General features: G+C 40.5%; 1 protein-coding gene across 2 annotated transcripts; it reads right to left on the bottom strand.

Moving 5' to 3' along the window:
* Nucleotides 1-325: 325 nt before the first annotated feature.
* On the bottom strand, nucleotides 326-4,862 carry LOC133899910 (B3 domain-containing protein Os11g0197600-like). Of its 2 annotated transcripts, XM_062340943.1 has the most exons (6): nucleotides 4,700-4,862; nucleotides 4,371-4,590; nucleotides 3,277-3,808; nucleotides 2,516-2,599; nucleotides 2,225-2,388; nucleotides 326-895 (listed from the first exon to the last, which is right to left on the bottom strand). In XM_062340943.1, exons 2-6 carry the CDS (start codon nucleotides 4,581-4,583, stop codon nucleotides 617-619), a joined length of 1,272 nt encoding a protein of 423 aa, XP_062196927.1. In that variant the 5' UTR covers nucleotides 4,584-4,590; nucleotides 4,700-4,862; the 3' UTR covers nucleotides 326-616. The 2 variants fall into 2 exon arrangements, with proteins under 2 accessions (XP_062196927.1, XP_062196928.1); XM_062340944.1 differs by having other exon boundaries at nucleotides 3,286-3,808; nucleotides 4,371-4,814.
* Nucleotides 4,863-18,821: the final 13,959 nt, after the last annotated feature.

Here is an 18,821-nt window from a genome sequence, read left to right as displayed (position 1 = left end):
CTGGTTGCATCCGAAGAAAACCATGCTCATATCACAAGCAAAAAGCATGCTGAAATCAAATCACAATTGTGCAGATGCTATGATTTTGTGTTCTAAATTATAGAATGCCTGGGCTACCATCTCACAAGTCACACAACAAAAGGATTGGTGGTTGACTAGACATGGTCAGAATATTTCATAACTGGCAACCAATTTTTGTCAATGCTTCAGTTGCACCCTACTACCCTAGAACCACATGTTTGCAACTACCACTCCACCAACAAGAAGAAAACTAATCAGATATGGAGAATTATGCCAGGCCTTCTGTGTTTTCTACCAGAAAATATGCTTCCATTATAAACTGCAAAATAAATTAATGCGCACAGAAAATTACTATAATAGCATTCTGATGGCTGCAAGTTCGCAACGATATTATTTAACCGATACAATAGGGTTCCAACCGGAGCATAAGTACAAAACTTCTGCTGATTGTCACTTATTTGTTTCGGGAAATTATTAGTGCCTTCTCTCGCGAAGGAGCACAGAATCACTTTCCAGCATGTGAATGATCAGTCTTCTTATTGCCTAGCTGCAGATCAATGGAATTGCACTCTCTAACATGTGAAGAAAACCCTGTTTATCTATTGCGGGAACGGAGGAGCGGAGTTATTTCTGGGATAACCCTGTAGATGTGCACTTTTATGTTGTCCTCCTTAAAAAGCTCAAAGACACAAACATCAAACTTCTCCAGGTTATTTCCTAGGGCAAATTTTCCCCAGCCACCACTGAAAGAGGCAATACAGCGCTCACTGTAGTAAACATAGTTAACTTCCCAAGGCTGTCCTTGTGGATCCCAGAGTGTCATCTTCTTGCTTGTTTTGGGAAGCGACTCTCTGACAAAGTCACATGGGATGTTCTGCAATACAAGGGAGTAAATCAGGGAAGCAATGGCAGTGTAAGCAAGACGGTGGTAAATACACAGGCATTTGACAGCGATTCTCACTCGATTTCCTTTCAAAAATGATTCTCACTCGACATATGAAAGAAGCTGAAACATAATATTAGCTTTTTTGAGAACATGCGAATAGTACGGTGGTAAGACCTCCAGATGTGAGGCTACCAATTAGGGCTCGAACTCTGGTTCTCGAAAAAAAGGCCTCTCACTGTGTGCTCCCCGTGGTCGTGACGCGGTCACTCAGCGATAGCGTGCAGATTGTAGCTGGCTTTCGGGGCCTTTATTCAACCTTAATACAATGCCTTCCGGATGGCTCTCCCTTTGGGCCGTTTTTTTTAATATTATCTTTTTATCTTCTCCTGGTGCTTCAACATCGCAATCAGACAAATACCAAACGAACTTATATAAGTAAAGCAAATGTTTCCTAGTCCAATGTGGGATCGGAAAGCTAATAAAGCAAAAGTGGTTAAATAAACCAAATTACCAAACTAGGCTAATTTGCAAAATGCTTTAAAATCTTTACTGTTACAAAAAACAGTTTGCTGCAAGGAGTAGGGAAGCACAAATAGGTGATAAATAATAGATTTTCAACAGATGTGATAAGTACACAAAAAAACTACGTCGAAAAAATTGAATGCGGCATCTGCAAGCAGATCCAGCTGATTATCTAGAGATGCTATACTTGTGAATGTCCGTCAGCTATGCTCGGCTGCCAATAACAGTTTTCTAATATACTAAATAGGTCTATATTTCCAAGAATGGACCCATAAGTCTATAGCCGTTTTACCACAATAAAATCCTGGAATGCAACAAAGCACACAACATCTGTTCTTTCCCTATTGTTAGGGAAACCAGCTCAATCCAAATTTTAATAAGTACCAGTGGGCTTTTCTATTTCCTGATTTTCGAGCTGGGCAATGGGGTGCAGGACTTCTCACAATCAGCTGACTCTCTAGTATCCTCATACCTAGAATCTGAATTGGTAAACCCTTGCACAGTGACAACCTGATACTTTTTTTTTTACGGGAAACCTGATACTTCAATACTTGAGTTATCGCAAGATTCACAAAACTTGATACTTTTGTAACTAAGATCTGTAGATTGTTGTCTACGAAAGTAATGATGCCTAACTTGCTTAGAACATACTTGAGTATTATCTTCAAGGAACTTATATGCCAACTGAGAAAAATTCTCACTACAGTGTGCAGTAAGGAATTCTGTTCACGCATACAACACAAGGAATATTTTTGCTCGATATATGAAGTAGCATATGGGAATAAGTGAGATTACCATGAAAAATCCCACGTAGACATAAGATTCCATCATTATTTGCACAGAAAAAGGATGCTTTGATTTAAATTCCTTTGCCCTTTTAAGAGCAAAGTTCTTCTCTTCTTCAGTTACTGGACGCCTTTGTGATATTACTACTGGTTGCCTGGCCTTCTTCAAGATGACTGAAAAATGCAATAGCATCAAATTATTCACAGAAATCGTGCAGTCCAAAAGAACTGAATATCTTATTAACAACAGATGATGGCAAATTCACTGCTAATAAAATAGTTCAGGGGAGGAATAACTTACATTTACCACTCCTAGGCACATCTTTATCTCTGATCCGAGTCTTGTTGCAACATGTATATTCGTCTAACAAGCTGATTGAGAAATCTGTGGTATACAAAAGTTAGCTTAAACCGGGGGTAAATTCTTGTACGGTTGTATCAGCTTGATGTAACGATGAGAGTTAATAAAGCTCCATTTTCCAAAAAAATAAATAAAGTTAGCTTAAACGGAATGCATATGGATCGTAATGATTCTGAATGAATCCAAGCTAGAAAATAATGGTCGCTCATGAGTGTGTCAGACAATCCACAACAGGTTTGCATCAATTTATGTGGCTGGACAGGCCACCGAGTTGTTCTGGTGCCAATGCTGAACTGGGATTGTAATCCTGTTTTGATATATTAATAGAGCACTTATGTTCTACACTCATAAAAGAGATAAGAATCAGTGATCATGTTAGCCAATAGCCACCACCAATATAGAGCTTAGACATGGGGATCTGACGGAAATTACATGCTTGCAATGGCATAACACATAGCCTCCTGAGTTCTGACCACGCACGACAACTAATCGACAATAAAATTACAGGCATGTGATGAATGGGTTAGTCATTTATGCAGTTATCCTGCACTCAACTTCATGTTGTCACTCAAAACATGTTAAAATAATTGCACTCTTAACTGCTAACAGCTATGCACTTTTGCGTTGAACTCAATGTTGAGTACATCAGAACAACTATTCAGTTCAATTATTCATTTTATGAAAATTAAGGGATCATTTACCTGTCTTACCGTTAGGGACTGTCCCTGCTGCCTTAGAAGTGCCAACAATAGCTTCAGGCCTCTTTTTCTCAGCTTTCGTCAGGAAACTAGAGTGCTTCTTCGGTGCGGGGCCATCTGCCATCAGATCATTCATTCCTCTAGTCCTCTTCCCAGTGATTCCATCAACCTCTTCTAGGGGGAGAGTCAATACTTCAGATGTGCCAGCCGCAACAATGTCCCTGCCCCCTTCATCCTCTTCTACTTTAACCACTATCGCCTTACAAGGCTGAGCAACTAAAGCTGACGGGTCCTCAACACCGGACGAACAGAACACCACCACAGAGAATTGCGAGTGTCCACTGTAAGTGAACACCAAAAAGTGACCATTCTTGAGGGAGTGATCTCTAACAAATTCCTTCCATCCCTGCGCGAAGCACAGTCCTTCGGAGTCGGAAGTAAGTAGTACTTGCCATGTGTTGCCGCTCGAACTTTTCAGGGAAACCAATCCGGTAGGCTCCTCCTCAAGGTACTGGTGGAACGGTGGCGGAATTTTCTACATAGTATCAACATACAAGAAGCTGTCAGTTTTTCTCTATAGAAGAATACACATAAGAACTTGTTGACACTATGCGCTACATGTGTGATGCAATAGCAGCTAAGAAAAAGGCTTATAAAAGAAATGGTAGATGGCACTAGAAAATGTTATCATAGCCTGGAAGATGAAACAGTAAAAGTGGTATAAACTGTTGGTCGATTTCTTGTCATTTGTGCTTGAAACCAACTTAGTTTTCAATAATCATCCTAAGCCCTTGGATCAACAACCAACTATTTATTGTGCGTTAAAGTTGTTAGACTTTGACTCAAGGGCGTAGGATGGCAACCGAAAAATAAAAGATGGTTTCAAGCACTTGAAAACTAGCCGCGCCCAATAAAAAAAGGAAAAGAAAACTAGCCGCGCCCAAAAAAACAAGTAACGATGCAAGAGATAGGATTCAGATTCCTTCTCAAGGTAAAACCTCTTCATCATCAAAGCATCTTCAATGGAGCAACCAAAAAGAATCGTACCATCCTACAATCGATCATCGATTAAGCATAAAGGGACTCAAGAAGCTCACCAATCGCTCCCCCGATTGCTCGGGGAAGAAGACCTTGAAGAAGCGATGGCCGACGTTCTTGGACTCCTTCCCCTGATCCACGTTCTTGGCCTCCCCCTCCTCTCTCTCCTTTCCCTTCTCCTTCTTCTTCTCCTTCTCCTTCCCCTTCCCCGCGCCGTTCTCCTTCACCGCCACGGCCACGCCGCTGCTCTCCTGCTCCTTCTTGTGCCGCATGGCTTCTCTGAAAAGAGCAAGGAGGACACCTCAAGACTGAAGATTCAATGATTCTTGCGGGCAAGGCAGGACGCCCCGCCGCTGTAAATAGAGGACAGAGGACTGTGAGCGGTTACCACTGGTCACTGGAGGGTGGCTGGCTTGCTCAGTTGGGGCACAGCTCTGCCTCTCTCCCTCTCCTTGGGGTTTAAGTAATGGTCATTGCAAGGACAAAAGGGTCAGTCTTTTCAGGAAAACAGGGGAGAGAGGATGAAAAGCTGCTGACCTGATGGTCCTCTTTGGGCAGTGTGCTGCTGGAGATATAGTGATATGCTCGACTTGCAAGAGATTTCCTTTTCTTGATGATCACCTGAGATGAGATTGTCACAATCAGGCAGGGGTTAGTGTGACGGAGGGGCGTATTTGTATCGTGTCCTGGCTCCTGATGGCCAGAATTGAATAGTTTTGCAGAAAAAAAGAGCTGTCGAAATCACAATCCTCTCAAGCAAAGTGTGAAAGAGGGAGGGGTGTATTTGTATCGTGCCCTCACTCCTCGATGGCTAGATCTGAATAGCCGTGCGGCAAAAGAGCCGTCAAAATCTTGCTGTGTTTCGCGGGGAAAGATCCTCCTCTGTCATTGAATCTTAATTCTATATCTATTATTAAAAATCTATTCTTTCCTTTAGCACCACTAATTTAAATTTTAGGTTACCTCGTTGTCACTATTGTTAGCATTGAGAAACAAGTTAAAGTCTGTCTTGATTTACGTATGATGGGTGATTTATAAAGTATTACTTTATTTTGATAATGTTTTGATTGTATAAGTATGTATATGTATTGTAATTATAATCATAACTAACCAAATTGAAGGAATAGTTAGCATAGATCTATCAAAATTTAGAGAAAATTATACCCATCAGATGATCCAGTGTGTGAGAATTTATACACACTAGAGCATTTAACAGAGATGTAGGTTTTCAGTGCCAGAGCTATTTTACACATTGGATAGTCCGGTGATCAGAGACAGTGCACGCCATAGTATTCTTTGTTTGACGGTAAAATTTAAATGTTGCACCGGATGGTCCGGTGTTCAGAGGATGTGAACACCAGACAATTTTCTAGAGAAGTGTGTCAGAGAGAAGATGCACACCAGATAGTCCGATGATGAGCTATGCGAGCATCGGATGCTTCATTGGACCAATTAACAGAGATGTTACAAAATGAGGTCTGATGCAGTTGTATTCACCGGATGATCCGGTGATGGACCTTGAATTCACCAGAGGGTTTTTCCAGAGGTTTCCAGAGAATGAATCATTGTACTCATCAGATGGTCCGGTGTTAAGAGATTGTATACATCGGAACATCCGATATTCATGTTTTTCTTTGGACTATCTTTTTCAACAAGAATTTGATTTGAACTAACTTGTGATAAGATTTACATGGTGTTTTGAAGATACATGTCTACTTGTCTCATGATGTGTAGGTAATAGATGTAAATTGTCAGCCAAAAACGAGATGATTGGGGCCAAACAAGGTGCTTGGTGCCAGACGATCTAGGAAAGACGGAGGGGTGTATTTGTATCGTGTCCTCACTCCTAGATGGATAGAATTGAATAGCCATACGACAAAAAGAGCTGTCAAAACCTTGTTGTGTTTACGCGGAGAAAGATCCTCCTCTATCACTAAATCTTACCATTTTTCTATATCTACCGTCGAAAATCTGGTCTTTCCTTCAGCACCACCAATTTAAATTCTAGGTTACCTCCTTGCTGCTACTATCATCTCCATGAGTTGAAACTATCATTACAGTTTTTTAAACTAAAATGCGTCATGAGGGATGGTGTATTTGTTGTGTTCTCACTCCTCCATGGTTAGAATTGAATAGTCGTGCGGAAAAAGAGTTGTTGAAATCTTGTTGTGTTTATGCAGAGAAAATTTCTCCTATTCGCCTAATATTTTCTAGCGAAAATCTAATCTGTCCTTTTGCGCCACCAATTTAAATTTTCGGTTACCTCCTTGCCGCCACTGTCATCTCTGTGAGTTGAAATTGTCATTCCATGTAGTTCTTTAATTAAAATGCATCGTAAGGGATGAGTGTATTTGTATCATGTCCTCACTCCTCGATGGCTAGAATTGAATAGCCGTGCGGCAAAAAGAGCTTTCAAAATATTGTTGTGTTTACGCGAGGAAAGATCCTCCTACATCGTTGAATATTACTAATTTTCTATATCTACCGCTGAAAATTTTTGTATTTCCTTTAGCACCACCAATTTAAATTTCAGGTTACCTCCTTGCCGCTACCGTCATCTCCATAAGTTGAAATTGTACGATTTGTATTATGTTCTCACTCTTAGATGGTTAGAATTGAATAGCTGTGCAAAAAAAAAGAGCTGTCAAAATCTTGTTATGTTTACGAGGAGAAAATTTCTCTTAATCGCCAAATCTTACCGTTTTTTCATATCTACTACCGAAAATCTAGTCTTTCCTTTTGCGCTACCAATTTAAATTTTTAGTTACCTCCTTGCCGCTACCGTCATCTCCGTGAGTTAAAATTGCCGCTCTATGTAGGTTTTTTAATTAAAACGCGTTGTAAGGGAGGGGTGTATTTATATGGTGTCCTCACTTCTTGATGGCTAGAATTGAATAGCCATGCGGCTGTCAAAATCTTGTTGTATTTATGAAAGTGCATCTAGGCCTCCTATGTGGGTTTTGAATAATTGATGAGAAACGATTAAGGGACTAATACGTTTATTAAAGTTATGAACATGTTTTAGTCATATTGGAGAAGTTAAACTATGTTGGCGTCCCTCAAAAAGAAAAGAGAAATGGCATGTAGTTACTCATTAGGTTTAAATTATTTTTATTATCGAACTTAAGTTTAGGAATACTGTACTATCAAGTGGGATGCGTTTATGTTGATTTGAAGAGGTCTCAATGCTCAAATGACTCTTTTTGACCAACTATGAGAGACACAATCACCCCGGACACCAGAAAGTTCTTAGTGTTTGTTTGCACCCAGAGTGTCCGGGCTGACCTGGAGTCTCCGGGTTGCCAGAACCTTCGGGTAAGGCTCTGACCAGGGGTGCTCGGGTAGAACCTAACTCTGGAGTCTCCGGGTTCTGGTCAATGGCCTGGAGTCTCTGGATTAGACTCCGAGTCAAGCTCTCTGTTTGGGCTTGAGTGCTCAACCCAGAGTCTCCGAGTTGACCTGGATACTTCGGGATATGGTGAAGATCCGGACCCTCCGGATAGGGCTCTGGACAGAGATCTTTGTGGCGCTTTTGAAGGCCAACCCGGATACTCGAGGTGAACCTGGATACTTCGAGTTAATACAAAAAGAAATATAACAACTAGTTTTTTGAGGTTGGGGTTAAATACCCCTTTCCCTCTTCATCCAATGTTGTTGAACCAACTTGAGACAAAAGACTTCATAACCTCTTTAGAGCCCACCCACTCCTCTAGTTCATTAATTCTAGCAAGGATTTGAGAGTTTAGGTTGGAAAGTGAGATTGAGTGCTAGTGAGCTTAAATCTATTTTTTGAGCACTTGAGTTCATCGTCAAGCCATCGACATGTATTCGTTACTCTGGAGCTCCGAGCTTCTAGACAGTTAGGCGTTACCCAGAGAGCACATAAGCTTGTGAAGTACCCGGGAAGTTTTTGAAGGTCATTCTTGCCTCCACAAGGGAAGAAAAATGTTGAGTAAGCCCCGAGCTCAATCTTTGTGGTTGCTCAGTGAGGATAAGGGTTGAGAGAGACCCGACTCTTTGTGAGCACCTCAACAAAGACGTAGGATTGTTGGATCCGAACTTCGGGAAACAAATACTTGTCTTGTTCACTCTTGTATACTTTCTTGTTCTAGTTGATCTTTTCGGTTTGCCTCAATCTACTTGTTTGTGAGTTTGTGACCGCAGGTGGTTGTTGAAAAGAAGCTCGTACATCAATTGGAACATGTGGTAACTCATAGACTCAACTAAATTTGCTTAAAAATTCATAGTTTTTGATTTTCTATTATTTTCAAATGATCCGGATCCTGTTCAACCCGGAGTCTCTGGATTGACCTGGAGTATCCGAACTCTGTAATCCGCTGTGAAGTTTTAAATTTCTCGAAACACCTATTCACCCCCCTCTAGGTGACATCACGTACATTCAATTGGTATTAAAGCCTAACCTCCTACAAGGCTTCACCGCTTAGAGGATTTAAAGATGTTGACGTATGGGGAGAAGAGTCCGTAGAGCCTGATGAGTCCAAAGGGTATTCTTTTGATATCGGGTAATGGTAAAGGCAAGGGAGTCACAATCGTGCTCAATTATGATAAATTGAATGCTTCCAATTCTTATAGTTCCGTGCCATCCGGGCGTGCGTTATATCTTAATGGCATGCACTATACCGCTTAGAGACACAAAATAAAATTGCATTTAATATCTCTTCATCCAAGTATTTGAAAGATTGTTTGCATATGTTTTACATTGCTGGATGAAGACAAAGAGCTCACTCCTGATCAAGAGCAAAATCTATACCGCAATGCACAAGCCGCAAGTGTGCTGCTAGGTTCTTTGAGCCTCGAGGAGTTTAATAAGGTGGATGGGCTTGAAGAAGCTAAAATGATATGGGACACACTTCAAGTCACACATAAAGACGCCATAAGCGTGAGAGAATCCAAGATAGAGTTGCTTGAAGATAAATTAGGAAGATTTGCTATCGAGGATGATGAAACCCCTCAAGCTATGTATGACCGTATGATGGTGTTAGTAAACAAAATAAGAGGGCTTATAAGTGAAGAACTAGATGACCACAAGGTGGTGCGAGGATTGCTAAGAGCTTTTGCACCAAGAAACCCCACCTTGGTTACTCTCATCTGAGAAAGAAGAGATTACAAGAGGCTCACACCAAGTTATGTGCTTGGTAGAATACTTGCTCATGAGCTCATGGAGGAGGAAGCAAATGAAGTTAATAATCTTGCCAAGCAAAACTCAACCTCAAAGAATAAAGAGGTAGCATTTAAGGCAAGCAAAAGCAAGCAAGTTGAAGAATCGAGCTTAAGTGAAGATGAAAGCTTGAATGATAAAAAAATAGCATTCTTTGTAAGAAACTTCAAGAAATTCATGAATAAAGGTGGCTATAGCAAGTACAAGAGAGACATGCTCAAGAGAAGAACATCCAAGAGAGCATTTTATGAGTGCGACGAAGTTGGGCACTTCATCGCTGAGTGTCTGTAACACCCTAAATTTCAATTTTTGTAATAGTTTAAAATTTTGCTAGAATTTTAATTAGGAGTTTCAAATTTGTTCAATAGAAGAAATTAATTTCTAAATTTAAATTGCCATAGGTTATATTTGTGGTTGATGCATTCATGATGTCATAGTTGGCAATAGGCTTTTATGTGTGAAAAAGTTTTGCAAAAAGATCGCTAGAAGTCACTCGTTTAAAACCTCTTTTGAAATTTTTCTCAAAATCTAAAAAGAAAAGGGATTTAAAAAATGTTAAAGGTTCCTGGGCCGAATTATTTTTCCCGGCCCATCTCCTCCCTTTCCCCTCTCTCTTTTTCCCTCTTGGGCCGGCCTTTCCTCCCCCCCCCCGCGCTGGTCGCTAGGCCGAGCCAGCCCCTCCCTCCTTTGTCTTGCCGCCAAGCGGGCCCGATAGAAGCCAAGCCGCAGCACCACCCGAGCCGAGCTGCCGCCCGGCTCATCTTCTTCCACCTCCTGCACGTGGAGACCGCCCCCAATTTCAGTCACTGCCAGTTCAAATCCTGCCTCATTGAGCCGTTTCGCTCCAATTAAAGTCCGTAGCCGTAATCCCCGCCCATTAATCACTTATACCCGGTCGTTTCCCACTCTATAACCCCTCTAAAATGTGAAAACCGCCGCATTCATCTCCATTAAAGCCGCCGGCTATTTCTCTTTGAGTTCGGCCGTTTCTCTCCCTCTCTCGCGCATATAAGTCGCCCATCGACTTCCTTGCGACGTTCCGCACACATTCCACCCGTTTCCCCTTCATTTCCCGCTTGGTTTTGTCCTTGGCGCTGTCGTCTTCTTCATTTCCGGTGAGAGCTCTGCCGCCGCCGTAATTCTTTATGGCCGAGCTCCTCTAACCCCCTTTTCTCCCCTCCACGGCACTACAGGGTCACCGGAGAAGCTTCCCGTCGCTCCTCGGCCTCCCTCCATCTTTCCAACTCCTCTCTCTTCCTTCAACCGTTGTGATCCTCCCCTCCGGCAATCTCAAGGTTCAACCGTGGGATTCCCATGTTCTTCACCTAGAGACTTCCTCTAGTGGTCGGATTCTCCATCTTATCCTCCGGATCATCTTCGAGCTCCTCGTTTAATCTAGAGGTACATCTCAAGTTAGATCCACCCGATCTCTCAATGCCATGCCTTAGAGTCAAATCCCTTTGGTAAAGACGCTCTATTTCATTCCTAGATTCACATATCTTAAGAGCTTGCAAATGCATTAGACATATCCTTCATACCCTAAATTTTTGCCCCGGGGTCAAGCAACCCAGAGTGTCTAGGTTGACCCAGATACTCCGGGTTGTCTAGAAGCTGCCTATCCAGTTTTTGTTCCTTAATGCAAATTCTTGAGCAAATCTTCTCGTATCTCAAGCATATCTTTCATGTATATCTCAGGACTTCTCGAGATGGGGGGAGATCATTTTGTTGGTCATGCATTTCATTGGAGAACAAAAGCCAGACATGATCCTCTTGCGCTTGCACAAAGTTATGCTTCTCTGCAGCAAACTGAGGGTAGTGGTAGTAGCAACAATAGTGGCAATGTTGGTGGACGTGTTCGCGTTCGTAAGGCTGTTCGGAAAGTGTTGGTCTCATTAGGAGGTATTCACATTAATGAGCCAGCACCAACCACAGATGTGCCTCGTGGCAGAACAAAGATGCAAGAAATAAGAGGGAGAGGAAAAGGAAAGGCTGTGGCCTCTGGTTCAAGGGCTCAAAGGCAAGAAGACATTGAAGAGGAACAAGAGGAAAATCCTATTTTGGCCTCTTTGAAGCTTCATAGGCCCTACAGGACACATACAACAAACCAGATGCCTAGAGCAGTAGTTGATTACATGAAGAAATCAGACAAGTGCAAGAGAGATAGATATGGAGATCCTTTCATACATGAGAAGAATGTGTCAGATTATCGTTTTTGGAATGATTTCCAAGCTGATTTTTATGAGACGGTGATCTTTAGAAAGAAGAAGCCGGTCACCCCAATACAGTGGATAGATTGGGATTACACAACAAAAAAGGATGATCATACTTTCAATGAAGTAATTTCAGCTTGTGAGGACAAGAGGGTCAAAAACATCATGAGTCTAAAGTGTGATTAGAGTGTCAAAGTTATAGCGCAGTTCTATGCCACTCTTTACTATGACCATGAGGAAAACCAAAACATGTTTTGGATAATCGAAGGAGAGCAATACAAGATCTCATATCAGACTTTTGCTCTCTTGTTTGGATTTGATGTCCATGACATGAGCAAGATAAAGATTCATGTTGAAGAACAACTCTCCATCGAAGATATGGATTTTATGTATGAAAATCATGGTGAAGTGACATATGGCTCAACCAAAGGCATGAGGGCTTCTTACAAGTGTCTCAATTTCTTGTTCCGTCTCACTTGAAATCCTAAAAGTGGCGATGCCTCTACGGTTGAAGGTATATCAAGAAAATTACTTGCTAGGATGTCTAATGAAGGTGATCCGTTTAGTGCGGTGGACTTTCTTTGAGAGAAAATTCACATTACATCCTACAAATCTGGCAAGAGTTGTGCCTATACGCCATACATCATGTACATGATTGAAAAGGTTACAAAGAAAAACTTCTTTAAGGAAGTGAAGAATGAGCCCTATAGGATGACGTTAGTGAGCTCCAAGTCAACTTCATCCATTCCACTGTCGTCTCCTTTGGCCCCTCCAAGGTCAGCTCCTAGTGAAGCACAAAGGGCGGCACCAAGACGAACATCTTCCTCACGTGGCTCTCTATCTTTTATCAAGAATGCACTCAAGTCCATATTCAATGTCTACACTCATAATGCTGTGAAGATAAAGGAGCACAAAGACAAGACTAATATGAGGTTGAGGAAGATTGAGGAGAGGGAAAAAGGCTATTTATGCTAATTTGAGGATTGAGTCTCCTTGCTCTCCAATCGCCTCTGAAGAAGAAGTAAGTGAGCCTGAAGCCTTTGAAAACCCATGGGCTTGGTATGATGAGGCCCATGTTTCTACAGGAGGTGCTAAAACCACATGCTCAAGGAGAAGCAGAAGAGACCGAAGAAGAAGAAGAAGAAGAAGAAGAAGAAGAAGAAGAAGAAGAAGAAGAAGAATTGGAAGGCTCTCCTGAAGATGATGATGGTAGCGGAAATAAAGATGGAGATGTGTACTATGAAGAAGGCAGCGAGTAGATCTTCATCTTTGCTTCTGTTTCTTTTTGATGCTTGATGCCAAAGGGGGATAGAAATCCATGAGTTAGCTCAGCTGTCTGTTCTGCTCCAACCTGGAGTGTCCAGGTTGACCCGGAGTGTTCGGGTTCTGAGCATGTTTTGTCTCCAGTTCAAAAATCTTAATCTTTTTCAATTCCGCTAGACATGCAAGACTTTTGTAATAATGTGTGATGAACTATGTGTGTGCTTGCCATTGATCTTTAAATTTGTAAGACTCTATTTATGTTAGTATGGTGCTTATGATATTCCGTGGTGCAATGTTTGTTTCTCTCTTTCTTTATGTGATATATCATGTCATGCGCATCACATATTGTCATATTCACTCACACATGTAGCACCCCACGAATGCTAAGATACAGGGGGTGCTGTTGCAAAATTGTTTTAAATATGTGCATTTGATCTCAAAAATCAAATTCTTACCAATGCACACATTTAGGGGGAGCTCACATATATATCTTAGAATTAAAAAAATCTTTAATTCAATTATCCTTTGTAGGCTTTAATTGTGTTGTCATCAATCACCAAAAAGGGGGAGATTGAAAGTGCATCTAGGCCCCGTATGTGGGTTTTGGATAATTGATGAGAAAAGATTAAGGGACTAATGTGTTTATTGAAGTTATGAACATGTTTTAGTCCCATTGGAGAAGTTAAACGACGTTGATGTCTCTCAAAATAAAAGAGAAGTGGCATGTAGTTACTCATTAGGTTTAAATTGTTTTTATTTTCGAACTTGAGTTTAGGAATACCGTACTATCAAGGGGGATGCGTTTAGGTTTACTTGAAGAGGTCTGAGTGCTCAAATGAATGTTTTAGACCAAATATGAGAGACATAATCATCCCACGGATACTGGGAAGGTCTTAGTGTTTGTTTGCACCCAGAGTGTCTAGGCTGACCTAGAGTCTCTGGCTTGCCGGAACATCCGGGTAAGGCTCCGGTCAGGGGTGCTCGGGTAGAACCTAAGTACTAACTCTGGAGTCTTCGGGTTGACCCGGATGCTCCGGATTCTGGTCAGTGGCTCGGAGTCTCCGGGTTAGACTTTGAGTCAAGATCTCTGTTTGGGCTTGAGTGCCTAACCCGGAGTCTCCGAGTTGACCTGGATACTCCGGGATATGGTGAAGGTCCGAACCCTCCGGATATGGCTCCGGACAGAGGTCTCTGTGGTGCTTTCGAAGGCCAACCTGGATACTTTGGGTGAACCTGGATACTCCGGGTCAGTAAAAAAGAACTGTAATAGCTAGTTTTTGGGGGCTGGGTTTAAGTACCCCTTTCCCCCTTCATCCCGTGCTGCTGAGCCAACTCGAGACAAAAGACTTCATAGCCTCTTTAGAGCCCACCCACTCCTCTAGTGTATTAATTCTAGCAAGGATTTGAGAGTTTGGGTTGTAAAGTGAGATTGAGTGCTAGTGAGATTAAATCCTTCTTTTGAGCACTTGAGTTCATCGTCAAGCCATCGACTCGCATTCGTTACTCTTGGAACTTCGAGCTTCTAGATGGTTATGCGTCACCTGGAGAGCACCTAAGCTTATGGAGTGTCCCGAAAAGTTTGTGAAGGTCATCCTCGCCTCCGCAAGGGAAGGGGAAGGTTGAGTAAGCCCTAAGCTCGATATTTGTGGTCGCTCGGTGAGGATAAGGGTTGAGAGAGACCTGGCTCTTTGTAAGCGCCTCAATGGAGACGTAGGATCGTTGGATCTGAACTTCGCGAAACAAATACTTGTCTTCTTTACTTTCTTGTTCTAGTTGATCTTTTGTATAGTTTACACCAATCTACTTGTTTGTGAATTTGTGACCACAGCTGATTGTTGAAAGAAGCTTATACATCAATTGGAACCTATGGTAATTCATAGACTCAACTAGATTTACTTAAAAATTCATAGTTTTTGATTTCCTATTATTTCCGGACTATCCCAGTTCACCCGGAGGATCCGGATCCTATTTAACCTGGAGTCTCCAGACTCTGTAATCAGCTGTGAAATTTTAAATTTCTGAAAATACCTATTCACCCCCCTATAGGCGACATCATGTACATTCAATTTACGCGGAAAAAGATCCTCCTATGTCGCTAAATCTTTTTTTTTCTATATCTAACGCCGAAAATCTGGTCTTTCCTTTAGCACCACCAATTTAAATTTCAGGTTACATCCTTGCCGCTACCATAATCTCCCTGAGTTGAAACTGTCGTTCTATGTATGTTTTTTAAAACTAAAATGCGGTGTGAGGGATGTATCGTGTTCTCACTCCTCAATGGTTAGATTTGAATAGCCATGCAGATAAAAAGTTGTCGACATCTTGTTTTGTTTACGCGGAGAAAGTTCTCCTATTCGTTTAATCTTACCATTTTCCACATCTCCTGCCAAAAATCTAGTCTTTCCTTTTGCACAACCAATTTAAATTTTCGGTTATCTCCTTGCTGCTACCATCATCTCCGTGAGTTGAAATTGTTGTTCTATGTGTGTTTTTTTTTAAAGAAACTAAAATGACTCGTAGAGCAAAGTGTTTGTTCTCAATTGTAAATATAGAAAAACTGGAAGATTCGGTGGGATATGCGGAGTTTTCTCGTTTTAGTGTGATGCTAGGGTGATAAGTGTATAGAAAGTTTTAGCAAACCGTAAGTGTTCAAGAGGCTAGCCAAGTGCCTGCGCATTGTAGTGATCTCAAAAAACAAATAGTAAAGTTACGAACTTACCAATTTGAAATAAAATAATTATATTAATCTATGCATACAAAATTCTCAACCGATCATGCATTAAGCCACGAAGAAACTAAACGGTGTACAACTTTGCACAGGGACCCTGTATGCACATACACATATACACAATCATTGCATAGGATATCCTTTAGAGGTTAAGGTGTAGACCAACCACTACCACCACCCGTTCAATCTTTTAAAGTAAATACAAATTAGAAATAAGTTTTATTTTGCTGCTTAGTTAGTACTTAGTAGGCATTGATTGCTACAGATATAAGAGATATCAATTGTACCATCTCATGAGAAGTACTATCAACAGCAGTTGATGGGAAAAACTGTCATGTGATGAACATGTCTTTTACCGCACACATGTTTTTTAAGTACAAGAGAGAACTGCCAGTCATATGCGCGTGTACTAAAAAATTGATACTTTTTTACTTATGAAAGGCCGTTCTACACATATTTGCGCACGTACTCATTGAACGTGCATGCACCCACGTGTGTACAATGCATGTTCTATTTTTTTTCGAGAAGTTATGCTCAGAGTACATATTATGAACCATGTGAATGTCCAAAATATTACTTTTTTTCATACGGCTAAAAGGATGCCAGCCACTGGACCTGCTACACTACTACTTTTTTTTTTAGAAAGATTATTTGTTACACCAGTCTTGGTTGTAGTTGTGACGTTTTCAATTATTTCTCCATGTAGATACATTCGATGACATTGCACATTATTGGAGAAAACATGCTACATTTTTTTCTGCTAGAGTGGTTCCAATAGCAGAAGATAGAAAACTATGCATATATAAGAGGGTATTGTAGTTCTTATCTTTCACATTACTCTTGCGTTGCATCTCATTCGTAAGTAAGTTTATTTTTATGATACAAGGATTAAGAATGCTAAGCCGTCGTTGGGAATGTGACTTTTCCTACAACTAGAGTTAGAGAAGATAACAAACTATATCTACTTCATTTACATATAGGTGAAGACAGAGAAAGTGGTTGATGAGTTGAGTGGATAGTTGTCAATAAATATGGGAGAGTAGTCTAAACGTGTAATGCAAACTATACTTTCATGGGAAATGTGACTTCACTTACAGCTAGCATTATAAGGAGAAGATAACAAACTATACCTACTTCATTTACATAGGTGAAGACAGAGAAAGTGGTTGGTGAGTTGAGTGGGTAATTGTCAATAAATATGGGAGAGTGGTATAAATATGTAATGCAAACTGTGATATTTTTTCTTCTAATTTTGACTAAAAAACTCATGAATACCTACCTGTCTTTTCAAATTTAATCCAAAGTTTGATTTTGGTTATTTGTGTGGTTGCCTCACATGAAAGGAGTGGGCGCTACAATATATTTCTTATTCCTATGGTTTTAGATGTTTATAGAATGTTCAGGTATTTACCACTATTATAAAGCTATTTTTTTGAAACATCTAGGTTTCATTTTTACAGACGGTTTATATGATAAACCGTCTAAGTAGTAGGCTGCAGCTCCGTACGGTTGTGGACTACTTGTGGATTCCTTATGTGAACCGTCTGTGAAAATAGTTTCATCTCTACAGGCGGTTTACATAAGGAACCGACTGTGAAAATATCGTATTTCTACAGGCGGTTTCTTATGTTAACCGCCTGTGATAATGGGGTCTATTTTCACAAACGGTTTACATAAGGAACTGCATGTAAAAATATAATATTTTTATAGGTGGTTCCTTATGTAAACCACCTGTAGAAATAGAGAATTTACATAGGCGGTTCACATAGGACTTGCTTCTGAAAATTTATTTCTACAGACGGTTCCTTATGTGAACCGTCTGTGATAATATCTCCATAAATAGTAGCTATCTGCAGGGGAAGCTTTATTTAGACAGAGCTCGCTATTCGAACAGAGCAGCTCAGAGGCGGTAGCAAGATTTGAAAACAAAGGGGAGAAGATTTTGTTTTTGAATTCTTTGGAGGAGCCATCTAAGGTAAGGATATCTCATCCCTAGCTAGCATCTTTTTGAAGTCTAGATTTAGATTTAAGGTTTAATTAGGGTTTGGATGTGATCTAGAGATGCTCATGGTTCTAGCCATTTAGATCCTCAAATTGGCTACAATTTGTGGCCAATATTGATTAAATTGTGTAGACTCATATAATTCTAGCATTATATTTCAAAAATGTAGCTTTAATTTGATGTTTTATATTCTCTAGGAGGTTTTATCATTAATAGAGATTTTTTGATAGATCTAGATCTAGATGTAGAGGGAAAGAGAGTAATGGATCCATATTGTTTTGAGCCAAATTTTCCCATTATAGATTTAATTGCGTAGACATATTATAATCATAACAAATCCAATTTTTCCTATCTTTTTTAAAAAAATCTTTTTTATTATGATTTTCTTATTAATTAATTTATGTATCTAATTTTGCGGTTGATGTTAAAGATGGATAGAGTATGGATGTACGATACGCCAAGACATGGAGAAATATATATCAAAGGACTTTATGCTTTTATTGAAGTCACCGAGAAGGACGCTTTGACTAAGACGACAAAGGAAATATATTGTCCATGTTGTGACTACAAGAACCAGAAATTATGGGACAAATCAAGCATAATCAAATCACAATTGATCTTGAGATATTTTGTCGAGGATTACACATGTTAGTCCAAACATAACGAACAACGTACAGGCGCCAAACGACAACATCGCTGCTAATCAAGTGGATGGTGATGATAAGGGTGTCGAAGGCGACACTTATGTTATGATGGATGATGATGTTGATTTCAATTTGGAGAAAATATTGTGCCTCGTAGAACCGCATATTTTACTCGCTGATCATGTTGCACAAGTTTTCTATATAATTGACCCTACGAATGAAAAGAAGTGCGTAGTTGTTGCCGGAAAATAAAGAATTGCAGGAGTTGAGAATGTGGAGGATGAGGAAGAATACAATCAATTCGATGATGTGCTACTTTTCGGAGATCCAGAAAAGATCAAACTTATAGAAGCAACCCTCGATAGATCTATGATGCCCTACATACGCCTTGATGGTGCATGAAAACAGTTCAAGGCAAATAGTGCCATATTATGTAACTTAGTTTCCAATGTTACATTCATATTATGTAAATTAATTTCCAATG

Source organism: Phragmites australis, chromosome 19 (assembly GCF_958298935.1).
Source record: "Phragmites australis chromosome 19, lpPhrAust1.1, whole genome shotgun sequence".
Lineage (NCBI taxonomy): Eukaryota > Viridiplantae > Streptophyta > Magnoliopsida > Poales > Poaceae > Phragmites > Phragmites australis.
This window is presented reverse-complemented; position numbering and strand designations above follow the sequence as displayed.